We start from the raw sequence: 17,973 nt of genomic DNA on the forward strand, positions 1-17,973 counted from the left end.
ACTCGAGCGCAATCTCTCAACGAAAGCCTATTGAAAGAAAGGTCATAATGAATCACCTGTATAAAAGTAGGGCGGTTAAGTCACTCCCTGTGAAAATCTTAACCAGCATTAAAATAAAAAAGGAAATATAAATATTTATTTGATATCTCATGTTGATGAATGATAAAACTAACAATAATTTACTACTATTTTATATTGTGATGTATTTTTGAAATCTCTTTATACATATTATGTATGTTTATGTTTAACTTTCATAACATTATATCAATCACAGTGTTCATTAAAAATAAAGGATTAATTGACATAACACAAAATAAAAGAGGTATCCGTAACACAATACTTTGCAAATAATGTAACAAGTGTTACTATTTTAAATATCAACAATACTTATTTAGTTTTTAACATTCAAATTATTAGTTTTAAATATAATTATGTATTATGTTGAGGAAAAAAATAACTGAAATACATAAAGAAAATACAAGTGTGTAATATTAATGAAACTGAAACTCCAGAAAAAATTATTAAGGGGCATCTTCATACTCGTAGATATTTATTTTACTATAAACTCTTAACTTACAATTGATACAAATTTACCTTTACAAAATTAGAACAAAAAATATGTTTAAAAAAATCAGATCGTTGTGAATCAACTGTCATTGCATACTACTATTAAAAATCTTTCACTTTATTTTCTAATGTATTTATATTAACAATATCTTTGAAAGTAAAAATGTCAGGTAAAAGTGATATTTAATAGTAGTATGATAATTAAAGTTTAATTACAGCAATCTTTTTTATTGTTGATGCTGATTTTGGATCTAATTTTGTAAATATATCATTTGTAAGCAGAAATAGTGGTATTCACCAAGTGAAATTTAAAAGATTTTTTTTTAAATACCCCTTAAATTCAAATTATCCCTCTTCAAAAATATGTATGCACAAAAAATTTGTATTGCAAATTATACTTGTTATAGATATTTTTAATTACCTTATGACTCGCTGGCAAAATATTAAAATTTATATGTGTATCATTTATGATTCTATAATAATGGAGTAAAAGAATCTCAGTTTAGACAGAATATAAATGCTACAATTTTCATAAACTTGTACATATTGTAGCCATAGTGCGAAAAGTGACCGAGTAAATCCATAAAGAAAAATTGACATAAGCTCATTTAAATGGGTAAGAAATCTACGCGCTTTGTGAACTTGCTTTTCAGGCCAAATTATAATATTCTTTTAACATTCTAGTTTAAGATTTGAAACCTCTTTTTAAAACTTAAAATCATGACTCATTTGAAATATTTTTTGACTTGGCTCAGTTTTTGTAGTACACACATCGCTCACTCCTTTCAACAACATCAAATATCAAAAATTGACAATTTTCAGTTGTGCATGTTTTCGGAATGCCTAGAAAATGTACTACATATATCCCAGCAAAAGCGACATATTTTTAACTTAATATTTACCCGCTACAGGGCAGAAAGTGTTGTTTTTGCATTTTGAAGAAAAGGTATTGTTTAATTATTATTTTAAGTATACTAAATATTTTTCAAATGGAGAAAAAAGGTTCAGGTTTTACCTAAAAAGATCTGTTGCACAGTAAAAAGTTCAATAAGTGACTTGATATTTATTTTTAATACATTTTATTATATTTTTAAACATTAAAAATGATCTCTTGAAAAATCAAGTTTTTTTTATATATGACGTTGTTGAAAGGAGTGAGCGACATGTGTAAAAACTTATTAGAAAACAAAAATTTAGTGAAAGCTAAACAAATGTATTTTACAGTATATAAATATTGATCTTAATGTAAAACGCCTTTCAAATTACACAAAAAATATAAACAATAAATTGGGCTACAACCATTACAAATGATTATAAAGAAAGTATGTACATATATATTTTTTCCACATTCATAACACATATATTACATTCAAGGAAAGTGCCTTCCAAACTCTGGATATTTGATATGGGATCAATGTAATCAACAATATTATTTTACGACAGTGATCCAAAATACGGATATAAGTCTCATCTTAATCAATTTTTCTTTGTCTTTCGATCTGTGAAATCAGACTTATCCTGGGTTGATGAAAATGCAATAAATGTTGCAGTTTTTTAAATAAATTTTAAGCAATTGTTAATACATATTATGGACTCTTATCACCTGGAAACTTAAAAAATAAAACTTCCTTAGTTTTCGATTCTTAAAGCAACATAATCAGCATGTAAAACTTCCCTCGTCACGCTTATATTGCTTATTTGTCTATCCAATTTACTAGAGATTCACGAAAAGCACTTCTTTTCTGAATATATATACATATATAGAAAATTGTCCAAGGAGCACAATTTATTGCCGCTGTTTGGAAAATTTCCATTGCACAATAATATTTCATCTAGTTGTTAGTATTAACAAAATGTATGTTTCTGCAGTTTTACTTATTTATTTGTTTTCCATTTGCAACTTGAAAAAAAAGACATTATCAAAGTAATTTAGAATATTTTCTATTGAAATTCATAAAAATATTTTAAGAAAAAAATCTCCAAGTGTACAGTTGTCTATTACTTCAGAGATCTGTTTTCTAAAATATATTTTTTTTAAATATACGCAAAACCAATGTTAGAAGATTACTGAAATCCGCTATCAGTTATATCACATTTAATTCAGTGATTTGGTGGTGATTACATTTGTATTGCAAACATTAGTTAATTAAAAACGTAAAACAATTCTTTAATAGTTTGGTATGCAAGAATTCACTCATAAGGTTAGTTAGATAACTTTAAACATAATTGAAGTATGGATTAGATTTTACATATCAACTGACATTTGAATAAATATTAAGTACCCAGTATTTTAAGTATATAAATATAAGGTACACGTTGCAAGGGAATTTGAAATGCGTTCATTCATACAATACTATTATATTAATAATATAAGCTTACCTAAAGGGAACTATGTATGTATAATGTGATGTACACGAGGATTGAATGCATTCTTAACATATTAGATAAAACATAATTTACAAATATTAATATTTGTATATTTATCTACAGAAATATTTTTGCTAATATACAAAAAGTAGAGTATGTGAAATCCGTAATGTACTAAGTCAGTCCAACATCAAAAGGATGCATTTAACCATTATTTATTTACATTTGACTTTACAGAATCAAAATTCTCTTACATACATAATATGCATGTATATTCTCTTATTGATTGCATAATATGCGCGCATATTCCGATGATCTCTTATTCGTTATCACTGAATTGTAGAAGGGCTGTTTTGACTCTGAAAATAAAACGGGACCAAGTCAAATAACCGCAATGAATATCTGAACACAATTTAGTTGTTGAACAAATCTAAAAATAATTGGGTCAGTGTTCAAAGGGAGCTAATAATTTACGGTTAATTTTGTTAACTGTATTTTTCAAGTTGATTGTAATTATTAGTAAATTGGTTTCTTTATAAAATAATACATAGCAAACATGGAATTACAAATATAAACATCAGGAAAAAAATAATTATGTAAATAGTACGTACTTAAATATGCCATATAAAAGTTCACTAATGGCATTAATCGCTGTAGTTGTAACGTGTTGAATTTGAAAGTAAGATATCTTACTTGTCAAGTAGTGCACTGTCTGCTATGGGAACTAGTTGCCTCAGGAGCGAGAGGGCGCCGAGTTCGGCAAGCTTGGCTTGTCGCTCCGCCGCGCCCGGCTCCCCTCTCCACACCAGGTTCCCCAGAGCAAACAGCGCCGCCTCCTGCAGCTTGGACTCCGGATGCATCTGCGCGACCACAGTCGGACATTAGGAAATACAAGCAACTCGACACTTCGCTTCATAGTACTTGCATCTTCTATAAACCATTTCGAAATACCGCAAACTTTTGTTTACCAACATTCAAGTGATGTTGAAGCGCATAAACAACTTTCAGAAATTTGAGTAGTGTGGTTGTCAATCACGGCTAAAATGGTGAACTTAATTCTATATTGAGATAACAATGAAATCTTGATATAAATAACATTTGAAAAGAGTAAATCCAGCAAGTGGACACACTCGAATATGACCTATAATTCTCATTCTATCCTAAATAATTGTCTCCTGAATCCAGTCCTATGCTAGAGACCCCATGTAGGGAGATAAATGCCGTTACGCATGGGACACTATTTTTTTTATTTCTTTAACCTTTCCCTTCCGGTGCTAAAATAAAAATGCGCATTCCGGTGTTGGGTAGTCACTACACAATAAAAAATTAGCAATTTTAAATTGGAAAAATACGGACATTCATAGCTAATCCCCTTAATTAATTTTAAATTAAGTAAAAAAATTGCAATAATTTAGATTTGTTTGCTGAATACATTAATAAACCATCTGGCAATGCTCACGGAACAAGCATAGGTCCGATCTATTTGAAAGCCCAAAAGCTACTGCCGCTAGCCGCTGGCCGGAGGAAAAAAAACATGACTGAGAATATTAAGCTTTGAGCTCTGCGCGCTTGCACAGTGGAAGTATGCAAGAGTGAGATGCGAATACAGTGTTGCGCTTCCCACACACTCTTCACGCGCTGTTTATACGCGAATTTGTTTCCGATATTCACAAAATACCTGCGATGTACCCGATAAATTCTGATTACTATAGATATTATTTTTTAAATCAATGCGTAAATATGTTATGGAGGAATACTAAAAATTTTAGCCTTGTATTTATTATATTTAAAGAGATATTGATGGTTATTAGAAGCAATGTGTACAAGGGACACAACACCGGGAAGGGAGGGTTAAAAGATAATTGTACAAAAATTTTATGAAGAGTCATTACTTCGACAAGGGTCACAACCCTCAGTAATGAGGAGTAAGATGGAGAAGAGAGTACAATACTTACCAAATAATCTACCAATTTTCTAAGTACATCTTGATTTGCCATTATATGATCTTTCGCCCTTTCTCCATCTCCAATATTTCCTAATATACAAAGGGCCTGTTCTTTCACTTCGGCGGGATAATTTCCTTCCAAAACTACAATCACAGCCTGAAATGACAAGTTATAATTAGTAAAATACATCCCTCCAGATATGATAAGACTTGTGTTAACCCTTACTGGTCCAATGTTGAATCACATTTGACATCAATTTTTTCCTCTTAGGTCCCATGTCGGATGTTATTTGACATTTTTTTCATCATTAGTATTATTTATTTGAATTCCAAGCTTACATTTTTGTCACTCGTATGTATTACAACAGTATGTAAGAGCAGAGGACAAAAGTTTTTTTTCCAATTGGAATGTAACTGTCTACCTCGTTTTTTTTTAATTTTGGGGGACCGGAAAGGGTCAAATATCATGTGCATCGACTTACTTGCATTACTTGTGACGAATAGTCGTTCATGATGGTGTCTATGTGCTGTCGAGAGCTTAACAGATTCCTTAACAGTCCTAGGGTTTTCATTATAATCCGTGTGTCTGAATCACCGAGCAACCGGAACATTTGTTCTGTTCCGAGGCATGATAATATCCGAGTTTTTACCCTTTGTTCTGCCTATAATATAAAGGATCAAGATTTTCAATAATGAAGGTGTGTAATCCACTGCAATGCAATTAGTATTTTCACAAATCGGTGATAATGTTTTAAATGTACCATGCGATACTGTGTAAAAAAAAATACTAAAATAAATAAATAAAATATGGAAAATTAGTTTCCTTGTATAAAAATCAATTTAGGATATCAAAATTTTTAATTTATTATTGCATTTCATATCTTAATTTATTTACTAGTGCACTGCAATCTGCAATTTAGTGATTCCCACCCCTCTTTGTTCTAGCCCCCTTCCGCATAATACTAAGTTAATACTAAGTAGTAAGTACATGCGAAGGATGTAGAAAATTCCAAATTCTAATGTGCAACTTGCGTTATATCATAGATCCAAAGAGATCAAAAATAAAATTTTGTATGTAATTTCAATTATCTATATTTTTAACCCGTATGAAAAATTCATTAAATATTATAGAAAATTAAGCACCCTTATCATTTAAAAAAAATATACATATCCATATATATCTGATTAAATAAAATTGTGAAAATACTATTGAAACATTAAATGTAGATTAAGATATATAGGTATATAAATAATACCAACATTAAAACTAAAATAAAAAAACATAATAGACTTACTTGAAAGGCCATATTCATGAGTGCCCAAATACCATTTAATCTTAATGCAGGTTCCGGCCTTCTTGTCAATCCACACAACATTTCAACAGCACCTGATAGATAGAAGATCCAACTAATTATTTGAACGTATTTTCAAGAATAGCTCGTTCGCCACAATAATGAAATTTTTTATATATTTTTGAGATTTTTCCGCTTTTCTTAATGAATTAACACTGATTTTATTGGAATTTACAAACATTTTGTGATTTTAAACTACTGAATCCACACCTCACATTGTTCATAAAGTACATAGAACTTCCATTGATTGTATTGAAATTACGTATTTATTTAGCAAATTCTTTGCATTAAATATCTGCACAGTTACATAAATAAGTGAACGATCAATAACATGTAAAACATATGTGAAAAAAATATAAATATTGCAAGTACTTTTGTTTAATTAGTTTGACTAAATTTTGTATTTCATATACAGTACATAATTATCTTTCACAATAATTGTGTCTTTACACATGTCTTGACCCATTAAATAAAGATGCAAATACTGGAAAGTAAAAACGAGATATTGATTTTTATGAGAAGGATGAAATTCAGAAAAATTAGAGGCTGTCTGCACTAGTTTTTAAAACAATGTGTGAGTAAAACTCAAAACTAATGCTTTCTTCATCAATTTTATGCTAGGAAAAATTGGATAAATAAATCACCAAATCAATTAAATACGATGTAATGTTTTTTTTTCAATCCAACATTATCAGTTGGATATGTCAAAAAAATTAATATTAAAAAAATTACTATAAAAATAAACAAATAAATGCGAGTGCTAAAACTCATTACTCAATAAGTGTTTTGTATGCAAATTTGTTACATCAAATTTAATATGGTAAGTAATAAAAATGGTAAAATGGACAAACCTTGGTCTAGCATAGGTTCTTTGGCAGGAGAAAATTCTAATAAAAGATTACATAAAGTAGATGACCCAACTGTTAGGAGTTCTGCTCCTGGCGACCCATTCAATAAGGACATAAGAGGTCTCCAAACAGAATGGTCCTGAAATTAAAACATATCAATTAGTATAAAATATAGTTTTATAAAACAGCATATAACAAAACAGGGCTATTATCACAAAACAAAAACAAACAAAAAAACAGCAAATTGTTATACCTGAAAAGTAGTTCTTAATTGTTGTACAGATCTAGATAAAGAATGCAAACACCTCACTGCCGCTAATCTCACCTAAAAAATAAAGATAAATAATATTGCTACTGAAATTCAAAAAGTATAATAAAATATATGTAGTGTTATAGAAGAATTACCTCACGCCCATAAATATTTCATTTTTATTTACACAATATATGGCTAATTAAATTGTGTACACAATACTTATGAAATTAATTGTGTACCCTGTTACTATAAAAAAATACATTTTACTGTGTATTCAAAATAAATACACTTTTAGAGAAAGGGTGTATAAATTTGAATAATTAAAATGAACATATACCTCCGGCTCGGGATTTGCCATTCCAGCTACAACTTGAACCATTAAACCTTCAATTTCAATTATTCTTTTTCTAATGTCCTCATCATTTGCTCCCAGAGAGGCAAAACACTTGAAGGCTCCTTGTTTTGATGCTGCGGACTGACAGGATACTAATTCTGCTAAAGCTGTTATTAAATGGTTCGATATTGCTGCTAACCTTTGTAATGATGTATCAACCTGAAAAAAAAAAGATTTTTTTGCAAAAAAGACAAAAAAAAATCCGGTTATTTTGATTTCTAAATACAGCGATACGCAAATTCATCTGTCACAAAAAAGAGAGTAAACTACGAATCTATAAAAAAGAAACCATCAATGGTACACAATTTTATTATTCATGGAGTCTGTGCGGGAAAGCACACATGTTAACTTTTTTACTTTAGGATTCCAGTTATTGTTATAATTTTTGTTCACAATATATATATCCATAATTTTCTTTGTATTTATTACCCTTGTACATATTTTTATAAAGAAAACACAAAGGAAAAAATATTAAAATTGGACAATTTTTGGAAGAGATACAGTTTTTTTTTCAAGACAAGGGTAAATGACATAAAAAACAAATATTTCCTTGGCATTTTTAAGTACATATATAGGAGTAAAAAACAATGGCACTCAAACGGTTAATCAATTTACTTAACATTAGATGAAAAAAATTATACAATATGAATAATGACATGAACTGCCATTCAATGATATTAAAAGGTTACATTTGTTGAGAAATATATATTTGGTTACATTCAAAATAAATTTTTAAACATAACTTATAGCAATAGCAGTTACACAATAACAAAATAGTTACAATAATAGATGTAAACATTGTTTTTTTTTTTAACTTGAAATAAATATAAAATACCTCGGCTAAGTATGCTAATGTTTCTGCGGCCGTTGCTCGTATTTCATCCGGCATATCCTTTGTGCAAAGTCGTGCTAAGCAGGGTAGTGCGCCAAATACAACTCTGAAAAAATAACAATTATAAATTTGATGTCTTGTTATTTTCCATGATAATATGTTGCAATTTAGTCGCATACAAAACAGAAATAATACACTACATAAAAACAAATATAGAACCAGAGGGTCCTGAAGGAGAAACCAATCAAACACACACCATTTTTGGTTACAGGAAAAAGTTCCTAGTGTAATACGCAATAAAGTTCTATAACCTGCTTTCGTTATTCATAGTCATTTAATAACGAAACTATGCATAAAAGATCTATAAATAAATTAGTAAAGAAGATAGGTAGAAACAAATTATGATTACATGACTCTTGGCAGAACTCCCAGTGAAGTCACATGAAATTTAAACTGTAAATATGTATAAAATTAAATTAAAAAATAATAATAATGTATAATTTACCACATTTTTAAAAATGGATTAAATTGATTATGAATTAAGCTGACGATACGTGATTTAAGAATTTATTTAAAACTTGTTTTTAGTTACAATTCAGTTTCACTTACCTATTGTCATCTGGTGGCAAAGCCCCCGCTCTGTGTATAAATGTTATACACCGGGCAGCTCCCATGGCCACAGCAAATGGTTTATCTCTAGACAGCAACACGGATAGTAACTCGGGTATAGTTTTGTCGCCATGCCTGTCAACAAATCAAATATTGTAGACCGTGGGTCGGCAACCTGCGGCCCGCGAGACATCTTGGTGCGGCCCGCGAGATTCTCGCCGCAATGCACATGACGGACGATATTATACACAATCGAGTGAAAGGAAGCGAGAAAGGGAGCGAAGGGAATCTCATTGATTTTATTAAATACAATAAATGTCGTTAAAATATACACTTAGTGTTTTATTTTTAAAACTAAAATATTTGTACATAAATATTGTATGTATACAATTTAACTCACCGGTTTCAACAAGAACCTTGTCACCATCAGGGTTTATATTAATTAAAAAACATTAAAAACGATAAAATACTCTCACCAAAAAACTTTCATATTATTTTTTGATTCGGCATTAACTTTGTGGAATGACATGATTATTTTATTAAAATTAAACCCTTGAATATACCACTTTATCGAGTTTTATTTTTATTTACGACTAGTTTCGAAAACGACAGTTGTTTTCATTTTCAGTTTTAATTTGTACCAGAAGATGAAAACAACTGTCGTTTTCGAAACTAGTCGTTAATAAAAATAAAACTCGATAAAGTGGTATATTCAAGTGTTTAATTTTAATAAAATAAAAACAACTTTAACACACTCAGTAAAAATCCTAAATGTTATTTTTATTATTCATTGCATAGCAACCCCAAATAACAACTAATGGAATCACCCAAAAAAACAATATGCATACGTAAAGTAGAGAACACACACAAAAACTTACTGTGCAGAAATTTTAGGAACAGAAATTGGAAAAATTAATTAAAAATAGGTTAAATTGTATCAATAAAAAAGTGGTTATAACAAAGTCATTTCATTTTATAAAGTTTATAAAATGTGCCACAAAGTGTCTGCGGAAAACATTCAAGAAATTATAATTTAAATTGTAATGGACCTCCTTTGACAAAGTTCATTACGAACTAGAAATTTGAATTTCGAACTAATTTGACGATTCAATAGGTCATTTTAAAGTGAGAATATCCTTTTAAATATACTTAACATGTCAAGTGTATTTTTATATATATATATATATATATATATATATATATATATATATATATATATATATATGTTTAATTTAAAGTCACACAGTTCTCACTTGTTTAGAATATATGTGCGGGATACTGCCATGTGTGAATGTCGACTTGAAGAACAGGATCACATGTTCTTTGGGTGCCCGTTAAATGATGGCTACCCGAGCTTCCTTTCAGACCTTTCCAACATTAACATTACATTTCCCACTAATATCTCAACCTTATTAATGTTCTTTAACAAACTTGCATATCAAATAGTTTTTATATTTCTCAAAATGAATTGTGTAAATTTGTAAAGGTGTATGATAAATGTAAAATAACTCACTAAACAAACTAACATTACTAATAAAACTAGCCCGACTAATAGGAATACTAACATTTTAAATTCAAATGTAATAAGTATAAATAAAAAATAACTAGACACTGGCTAGAGCACTCTAGAAGGGTGAAGCCATTAAAAAAGAAGAAGAAGACTTTGAAATCACGATGTATGCCATATATTTAATTATAACTTAATTATAATGTCAACCCGGTTTCTAAGCAAATAGGTTTTCCTCAATATTAATTGTGAGGAAGAAGCATATTTATTAATATGTGTAAAGATTTTAATGTTTAAGCTTTTTACTTATAAAAAAGCTTAAACAATAAAATTATGTTTAAGCATTTTTCTTCTCTGTTCTGGAGGTCCCAGGTTCGATTCCCAGGGGGGATCAAATAAATATAAGTGATCTTTTCACTGTAATATTTATTCAATATTACCCTGGACTAATACCTGAAGCGGGGGGCTGATCACCTTTGCTTCGTGTGTAAACGATCAAGATAACACTGCCTTTATATGAAGCAGTGCCCTGTGCCATTGGGGTGCGGATAAGGGTTTTATTATTATTATTTTTTTCTCATAAGTATTAATAATAATTCCTTACCAGGTCTCGACAACCAACTGCGAGACTTGTGCATTCTCGAAGCACATGGCAGCGAGCCAGTCCAGCGTTGGCAGCGTGAGGGGTGACGGATCAGAAGGCAGCGGGCGCGCCAGCAGCGCTGCGATGGCGTCGCACGCGCCCCCGCCCGCCAGAGCGCCCTGCTCGCCCGGCCCCGTGCACCACACCGACAGCAAGCGCGCCACACACGATTTTCCCACCAGACTGCCTGTCTTGGCTACGCCTGCAATATATAATCATTGCACAATCTGTACTAAAAAAAAATAACCAAATATAGTAATAAAAAAATAACTAAATATATGTCCACCACCGTAGTGTAATGGTCAGCACGCTCGGCTACCGTTTTGGAGGTCCCGGGTTCAATTCCCAAGGGGGGTAAAATAAATATAAGTGATTTTTTCACTGTAATATTTATTCAATATTACCATGGACTGGTACCTGAAGCGGAGGGCTGATCACCTTTCCTTCATGTATAAACGATCAAGATAACACTGCGTTTATATGACACAGTGCCCTATGCACCATTGGGGTGCGGATAAGGGTTTTATTATTTTATTACATAGCAATACCTCCAAGTGACGCAATTTGTAGATGGGAATAATGTTTGTCAAAAAAGCGTAATAATTCCAATAGGCAAAATCATTGCGGGTTGATCCTGTACCGGAACAAAAAAACAATAATAAAGAACGAAGAACAAGAACGTAGGATAGACGCAATAGCGTAGTTGGGTAGATGCTCGACTGCGAAACTGGCGTCGCGGGCCCGATTCCCGTCAATTGCAAAATGAATTCAAGAAAGATTTATTTTCAATTGGTCTGGGTGTTTGTGATGTATTTTTCAAATTTACCTTACTCTTTACTATTTACCTTTTTACTATCCTACCTACATATTTATATTTACCTCTTTACAATCCTACCTGCACACAAGCATCTAAAATAGACGTTTTCATTAAATAAAAAAATCTATGCTGTCAAAAGCCCATTATGATCACCAAAAATAAGTGCTCCACAATTAGCAACTAGTGGATATGTTTACGCAATCTAAGCATTTCACTGACAACGATCTATCTCAATCCAAAGTAACAGCAAACATCCTGGAAACACTTAGTGGAACGTGGTGTATTAGTGGATGCTGGCAAGCAATGACATGTAGTGCGTACGCTTTGTTCGCAAATTATAAAATGGAATAGTCATAAGAAAAATAATTGCACTTGTTTTACTTTTGGTCACAGTAGTGATTTTTTTCCAATAGTAGGATTTTTTAGAAATTGGTTCTCAAAAAAGTAAGCAACAATTGTCACTGATTTAGATGACTGATGCGCACTGCGAAGCGCATACATGAGGCTGCAAATACAATCTGTATTGAGTAAGTTACAGATCTGCAAAGCAATATATTGGGCTTTAGGTAGTTTTCGCGAAAAATTTTTTTTTTTATAAAAAGATAAATATTTGTGTTTATATTATTTACAAAAATACTTCAATATCATACTATTTCTGTGAGCCTGACCGGCTCATTATTAGAAATAGGTATCAAATTGTGGTAGAGTGGGTTCGTACTGAGAAACTCTGAATCAAGAGTCCACAACCACAACCCGACACGATACATCATCTTCATTATTGAAAAGTAACTAATTTTCGGTGGTAGCAGCAATCCTTTTATTTTTTCCGATCTCTTGTATCACTGTACACTGACAATGTAAATTCAAGTGACTCACTGAGCAGGTGTGCCAACAGCTGCGGGTCCCGGTGGATGAGGCTGGAGGGGGCGGGCGGGTGCAGGAACACGGAGCGGAGCGCGCACAGACAGGCCTCGGACAGGCGCGCGGGCGGCGGGGCGCTGCCGCTCGCGCGCCGCAGGACCTCCACCAGCACGCCCACCGCGCCCAGCTCCACCAGCGAGCTCACGTGCTCCGCCGTGCCCTTAGCCAGGGAACCTGCGCCCAATTCATTCATATTTGTACTTTAGTTAGGCCAACGCCTACTTGTAAATATTCTAAGATACACACAAAACATACACACATGCAATAGAGGATTAAATTAGATTACAGTAAAACCTCTATATATCGTTCCTCGAATAGTCGTTTTCCCGGATGTGTCGTTTATTTCTTCTATCCCGACTAAATTTCATACTAAACTAAACCGCATCGATCGTTTCTCTATCACCATTTACCGCATTTATCGTTTGAATTAAGCTGCATATTTGATACACTTTGTCTGTTTTTTTACATTATTTCCAATTTTCTTACATTCAACGGCAACCTATCGAAAGCTTGTGTAACCGATAGCAGGAGAGGTCGATATTGATGAAAAGGAGCCGCTGCCTGTACCTGCATTTCCAGAAGCCACACTCTTTGAAAGAAAACTTACTACAACGCACATTCAATAACCGATGCTGAAAAAAATACTGTTTGCAAAGCCGAAAATATACTATTGACTTACGAAAATAAAACAGTTAAAAAACAAAAGTGTTTTTTTAAATTCTATTCAGGTTTGTATTTTTTTTAAATAAATATATTTGCATTTGAAACATGTATTCTTCTTAGAATTTTAGCCTACGAATGGTTATGCAGATTGGGAGGACGATAACTTTACTCGGTCGTATCTATTTGCGTATTGACCTCTTAATACCGCATTCATTGTTTTCCCGCATTCATAGTTTATTTTAATAGGTCCCTTTAAAAACGATAGATAGAGGTTTCACTGTACTTAGAAATATTAGAAATTCAAAAAGCAATTAATAATAATTTACAACAAACAAATACACAAGTAAATGATTTTTCTAAAAGTCCGTTATTAAATATGTTTCCACTCATTATCCCTGATCCCTTTTGACTGTGACTGCCAACTAACACAAAAAAATAAAGCCACTTGATGAGATCTACCCAAGCTCCGTTACATAACCGTCAAAATATTTTGAAATTTGTTAAATAGATAGTGTTTTAGTATTAATCAGTCTTGATAAAGAAGCGGTTAGCTTCGAAACTGGTAGACATTATAATGAATTTATAATAAAATATTTACAGTGATTTTAAAACAAAGTTACATTTTGATTATAGAATGGAAAATAACAAAGTAAGTGCTTCAAATATAAATTAAATAAAACATACACCCTTAGAAACAAATTTCCTCTCAACTAGCGCACCGAAGGAAAACGAGGATTGATCCACAGTTTTACAAGATGGCCTAGATCTTGCTTCCACTCCACTCCAAACCCTTATCAGCACCCAATGGTGCATAGGGCACTGCATCATATAAACGCAGTGTTATCTTGATCGTTAACACATAAAGGAAAGGTGATAAGGCCTCCGCTTCAGGTACCAGTCCAGGGTAATATTGAATAGATATTACAGTGAAAAATCACGTATATTTATTTGAACCCACCCCCCTGGGAATCGAACCCGGAACCTCCAGTATGGTAGCAGAGTGTGCTGACTGTTAAACTACGAAGGCGGACAATCTTCAAGCGGAGATCTTGCTTATACCATTTAAAATTATTATTACATTTTTGCCAAAATACAGTGATGCCTCGCACAACGAACTTTCTGTTTGTCGCACAACGAACCTCGCTTCACACAACAGACTTCATCTTGACACTCCAACGCTCCAAGGTCGCATGCACCCAATGCACTTGTACAACTTGTATAAACTCGTACGAACATACATCAATGCATGGCAGTGTTCAACTTGAACCTACAAGCCTCGGTAGACTCTCCTAAATCCGAGTAGATTAAAAAATAAATGGGAGTAACTTTTTTTTATTTTACAGTACCATATTTTAAGCGACAGAACGAATCAAATTTTTAACATGTATTAAATTTTTAATATGTGTTGACAGGCTGTCTGGAGATCGGATTTATACTCGGTGAAGACTAAATGCCGCCTATACAATGCCTGCATTGCTCCTGTTCTCTTATACGGCTGTGAAACATGGCACCTTACAAGGGCCCAGAGCAGCCGTGTACTAAGCTTTGAGAATAGGTGTCTGCGGAGAATTTTAGGCGTGCGGTGGTTTGACTTTGTGAGGAATGAAGAGATAAGGCGTAGGACACAGCAAATCTTGGTCACAACTGTCGTCAAGAAAAGGCGATTCAGTTGAATTGGCCATGTACTCCGCATGCCTCCTGAGAGCCTTAATCAAGCTTGCCTCTTTTACAAGGCGTCAGGTTCACGTCGCCCCAGGACGACCACTGCTGACAATTCGTCGGCAGTTCTCGTCAGAACTTAGTGACGCGGATCTGATTTGGGAGGATGCAAGGGAGCTGGCAGCCGACAGAAAAGCCTGGAGACAGTTTGTGGACTCCATTTGCTCCACCTAGGGAGCGGATATGGTTTAATATATTGTTATAGGAAAACGCATTGCATATAATAAATTTTTCGCACTACAACTTGCTCCTGGAACGAATAAAGTATGTTATGCGAGGCATTCTGCATACATTTTTTTTTTCATTATGTTTTACATATTAGGAATATATTTATAGATTATTTTTTAATTGAAATAATTATCAATAAGTGTTAAAAATAAACTTAATTTTTTTATTTAGTACTGCATTATTTGCAATCTGTATGCCAAATACTTGAAAGCGGTCAGGTTAGGAGTCCAAACAATCGGCGAGTGTGTATGAGGAGATGCATGAACGTGGAAGAGGCGAGGAATGTTTGCAAAGACAGAGTGGTGTGGCGTTCTATTCTCTCTGCCTACCCCTGCGGGGAAGCAGCGTGATGGTTAGTTAGCATTATTTACAAATATTTTTTTGTGTTCTTGCAGTGTTCTTTTGCCGTGGTGGAAAGACTATCTAGAATAAATTCCAATAGAGGGCAACAGGCGCACTAGTATTTGAAAACCTAGAGAACATTCCTACAAACCGTTTTATTTATGTTTTTTAAAAAAGCAGTTAATTTAAACGCAGTTTATTTGGTGTTTAATTTAAAATAGTTTGATGAAGGTAGGTAAATTGCCTAAATAATTTGTTCCATTTTTTTAAATTGTTCCGTTCATAAGTATTTTTTTTGTTAATTTAACATTTTTTTTTAATAATTGCTCGTCATGTATAACATAACAACGTTATTTATTGATCTGCATTGTTGGTTTCCAGAATTGCATAAAACTCAATTATTACACAGCAAGAATAAATTATTACCCAACTGTGAAGTTAGTGCAACACTAAATAATGGAGATTGTCAAATTTGTGTTGTAATAGTTATACATTTCACATATAGTGAAAGTAATAAAAAAAAATAGGATTTGATATTAAAGAGAATTGTTTTTGCACATTCAATTAATAAAATAAAAATAAAAATTTTGAAGGATAAAAATTGTCACTCATTTTTTTTTCATATAAATACTAATATTAGTTGTATCATTAAAATTTTCGGAGCATACGACAAAAGAACATATTATTCAGTAAAAATAGAGAATATAGTTACCTATTGTCACAGCGCATTCCAATCTGATGGATTCATCTACAGATTGATCTGACAGGAGTTGGAGTAATCGTGGAACTATTCCTTGTTGAATAACTGATCCCTTTTGTCTGTTGCTTCCAATAACAGAGTTTTTCAGAGACACTAATGCTTGAGAACATTTTTCCAAATCAGACGAGAAAATTTCATCGACGTAAGAGCGGGAATTCTCAATATCCTGCCGGTTACGAAGAATTTAAGGTTATCAACATATATTTCGAAAAATACACTGTGTATTCACAACATATCGCAAAAATAACTTACCATGAAACTTGCAAAAGGTTGCATTAGGGATATCATGAGATATTTAATATAATCACAGAAGTATCCTTAATTTTGCGTAATACGCGGAAGGGCTGTCACGAAAGTTTCGAAGATTTAGGATATTTTACACAATTTGGCAGGAGCATGAAATGTGACGCAGTTGGCACCGTGCGATTTTGCGCGTTTCGTTTGAAGCATGGAATAAATGATAACTTAAAAAATAACTGGGGTTTGTTGTATTATTTTCTCTATTATTGAGGTGCTGTTATAAGACGATGATTGTATTTTACAAAAGGATTTTTATTCTAAGGATGTAATTTTGTAAGGCAATAGTGTAGAATAGTCGCCTGTGACCCATTTGAAAGTATTCATGGGAACTTTGCATCAGCATTTATGATGAAAAAGTCACAGAAAACGCAATAATCGCAGTAGCGAGAATGGACTTACTTACCTTATTTATAACGTAATGTCATACCTTCAGTTTTTTTCGAAAAATGTTTTTTAAGTAATTGCATTATTTTGATGTGATAAATTTAAAAAATATCTATATCTAGTTCTACTATTATCATTCATTCCAAAATTCTAGGGTTCTGCAACTTATTATTTCATTCAGATAATTCTGTGAGATAAAGCGGGGAGTTTGAAACAATTGTTTTCAGTATTTTTTGTTTTTTCGTCTATTTGTTGATGTGATCTTAGTTCATATATTTATATGCTTAAGTATAAATATATGAACCATAAACATATAAGTATTTCCAGTATAATACGCTTCTCAAAATAAAAATATTCTATTATTTGGATACCAGATTTACAGATTGTGCGCCTCCATCGTCTAAGTTTCTCGACGTAGGTATCTACTCTCCTTTCTAAGGGTACATACAAACTTTTCAAATCCTCCTCATTTATTCAAAGTAACTGGCAACATATCAGGATAGAAATTACGGTTCAATATCT

General features: G+C 32.4%; 1 protein-coding gene across 1 annotated transcript; it reads right to left on the reverse strand.

Moving 5' to 3' along the window:
- Positions 1-1,506: 1,506 nt before the first annotated feature.
- LOC148312659 (armadillo repeat-containing protein 8-like) lies at positions 1,507-17,187 on the reverse strand. Its single transcript, XM_088274966.1, has 14 exons — positions 17,020-17,187; positions 16,720-16,933; positions 13,011-13,229; positions 11,279-11,519; positions 9,168-9,302; positions 8,562-8,664; positions 7,670-7,885; positions 7,333-7,404; positions 7,083-7,218; positions 6,175-6,266; positions 5,362-5,541; positions 4,890-5,036; positions 3,628-3,794; positions 1,507-3,293 (listed from the first exon to the last, which is right to left on the reverse strand). Exons 1-14 carry the CDS (start codon positions 17,053-17,055, stop codon positions 3,254-3,256), a joined length of 1,998 nt encoding a protein of 665 aa, XP_088131092.1. The 5' UTR covers positions 17,056-17,187; the 3' UTR covers positions 1,507-3,253.
- Between the last annotated feature and the right edge of the window lie 786 nt (positions 17,188-17,973).

This window comes from Brachycentrus maculatus, unplaced genomic scaffold (assembly GCF_059751285.1).
Source record: "Brachycentrus maculatus isolate JH-2025_06_01 unplaced genomic scaffold, ASM5975128v1 h1tg000036l, whole genome shotgun sequence".
NCBI lineage: Eukaryota > Metazoa > Arthropoda > Insecta > Trichoptera > Brachycentridae > Brachycentrus > Brachycentrus maculatus.

Bases quoted from the DNA above. Each gene is read 5' to 3' on its own strand.
- LOC148312659 (XM_088274966.1), bottom strand. From the start codon at position 17,055: ATGATATCCCTAATGCAACCTTTTGCAAGTTTCATG. The intron at 6,267-7,082 runs GTTTGTCCATTT...TCTATCTATCAG, and splicing joins AGAACCTATGCTAGACCAAG to GTGCTGTTGAAATGTTGTGT. The intron at 3,294-3,627 runs GTAAGATATCTT...TTTTATTTTCAG, and splicing joins GACAGTGCACTACTTGACAA to AGTCAAAACAGCCCTTCTAC.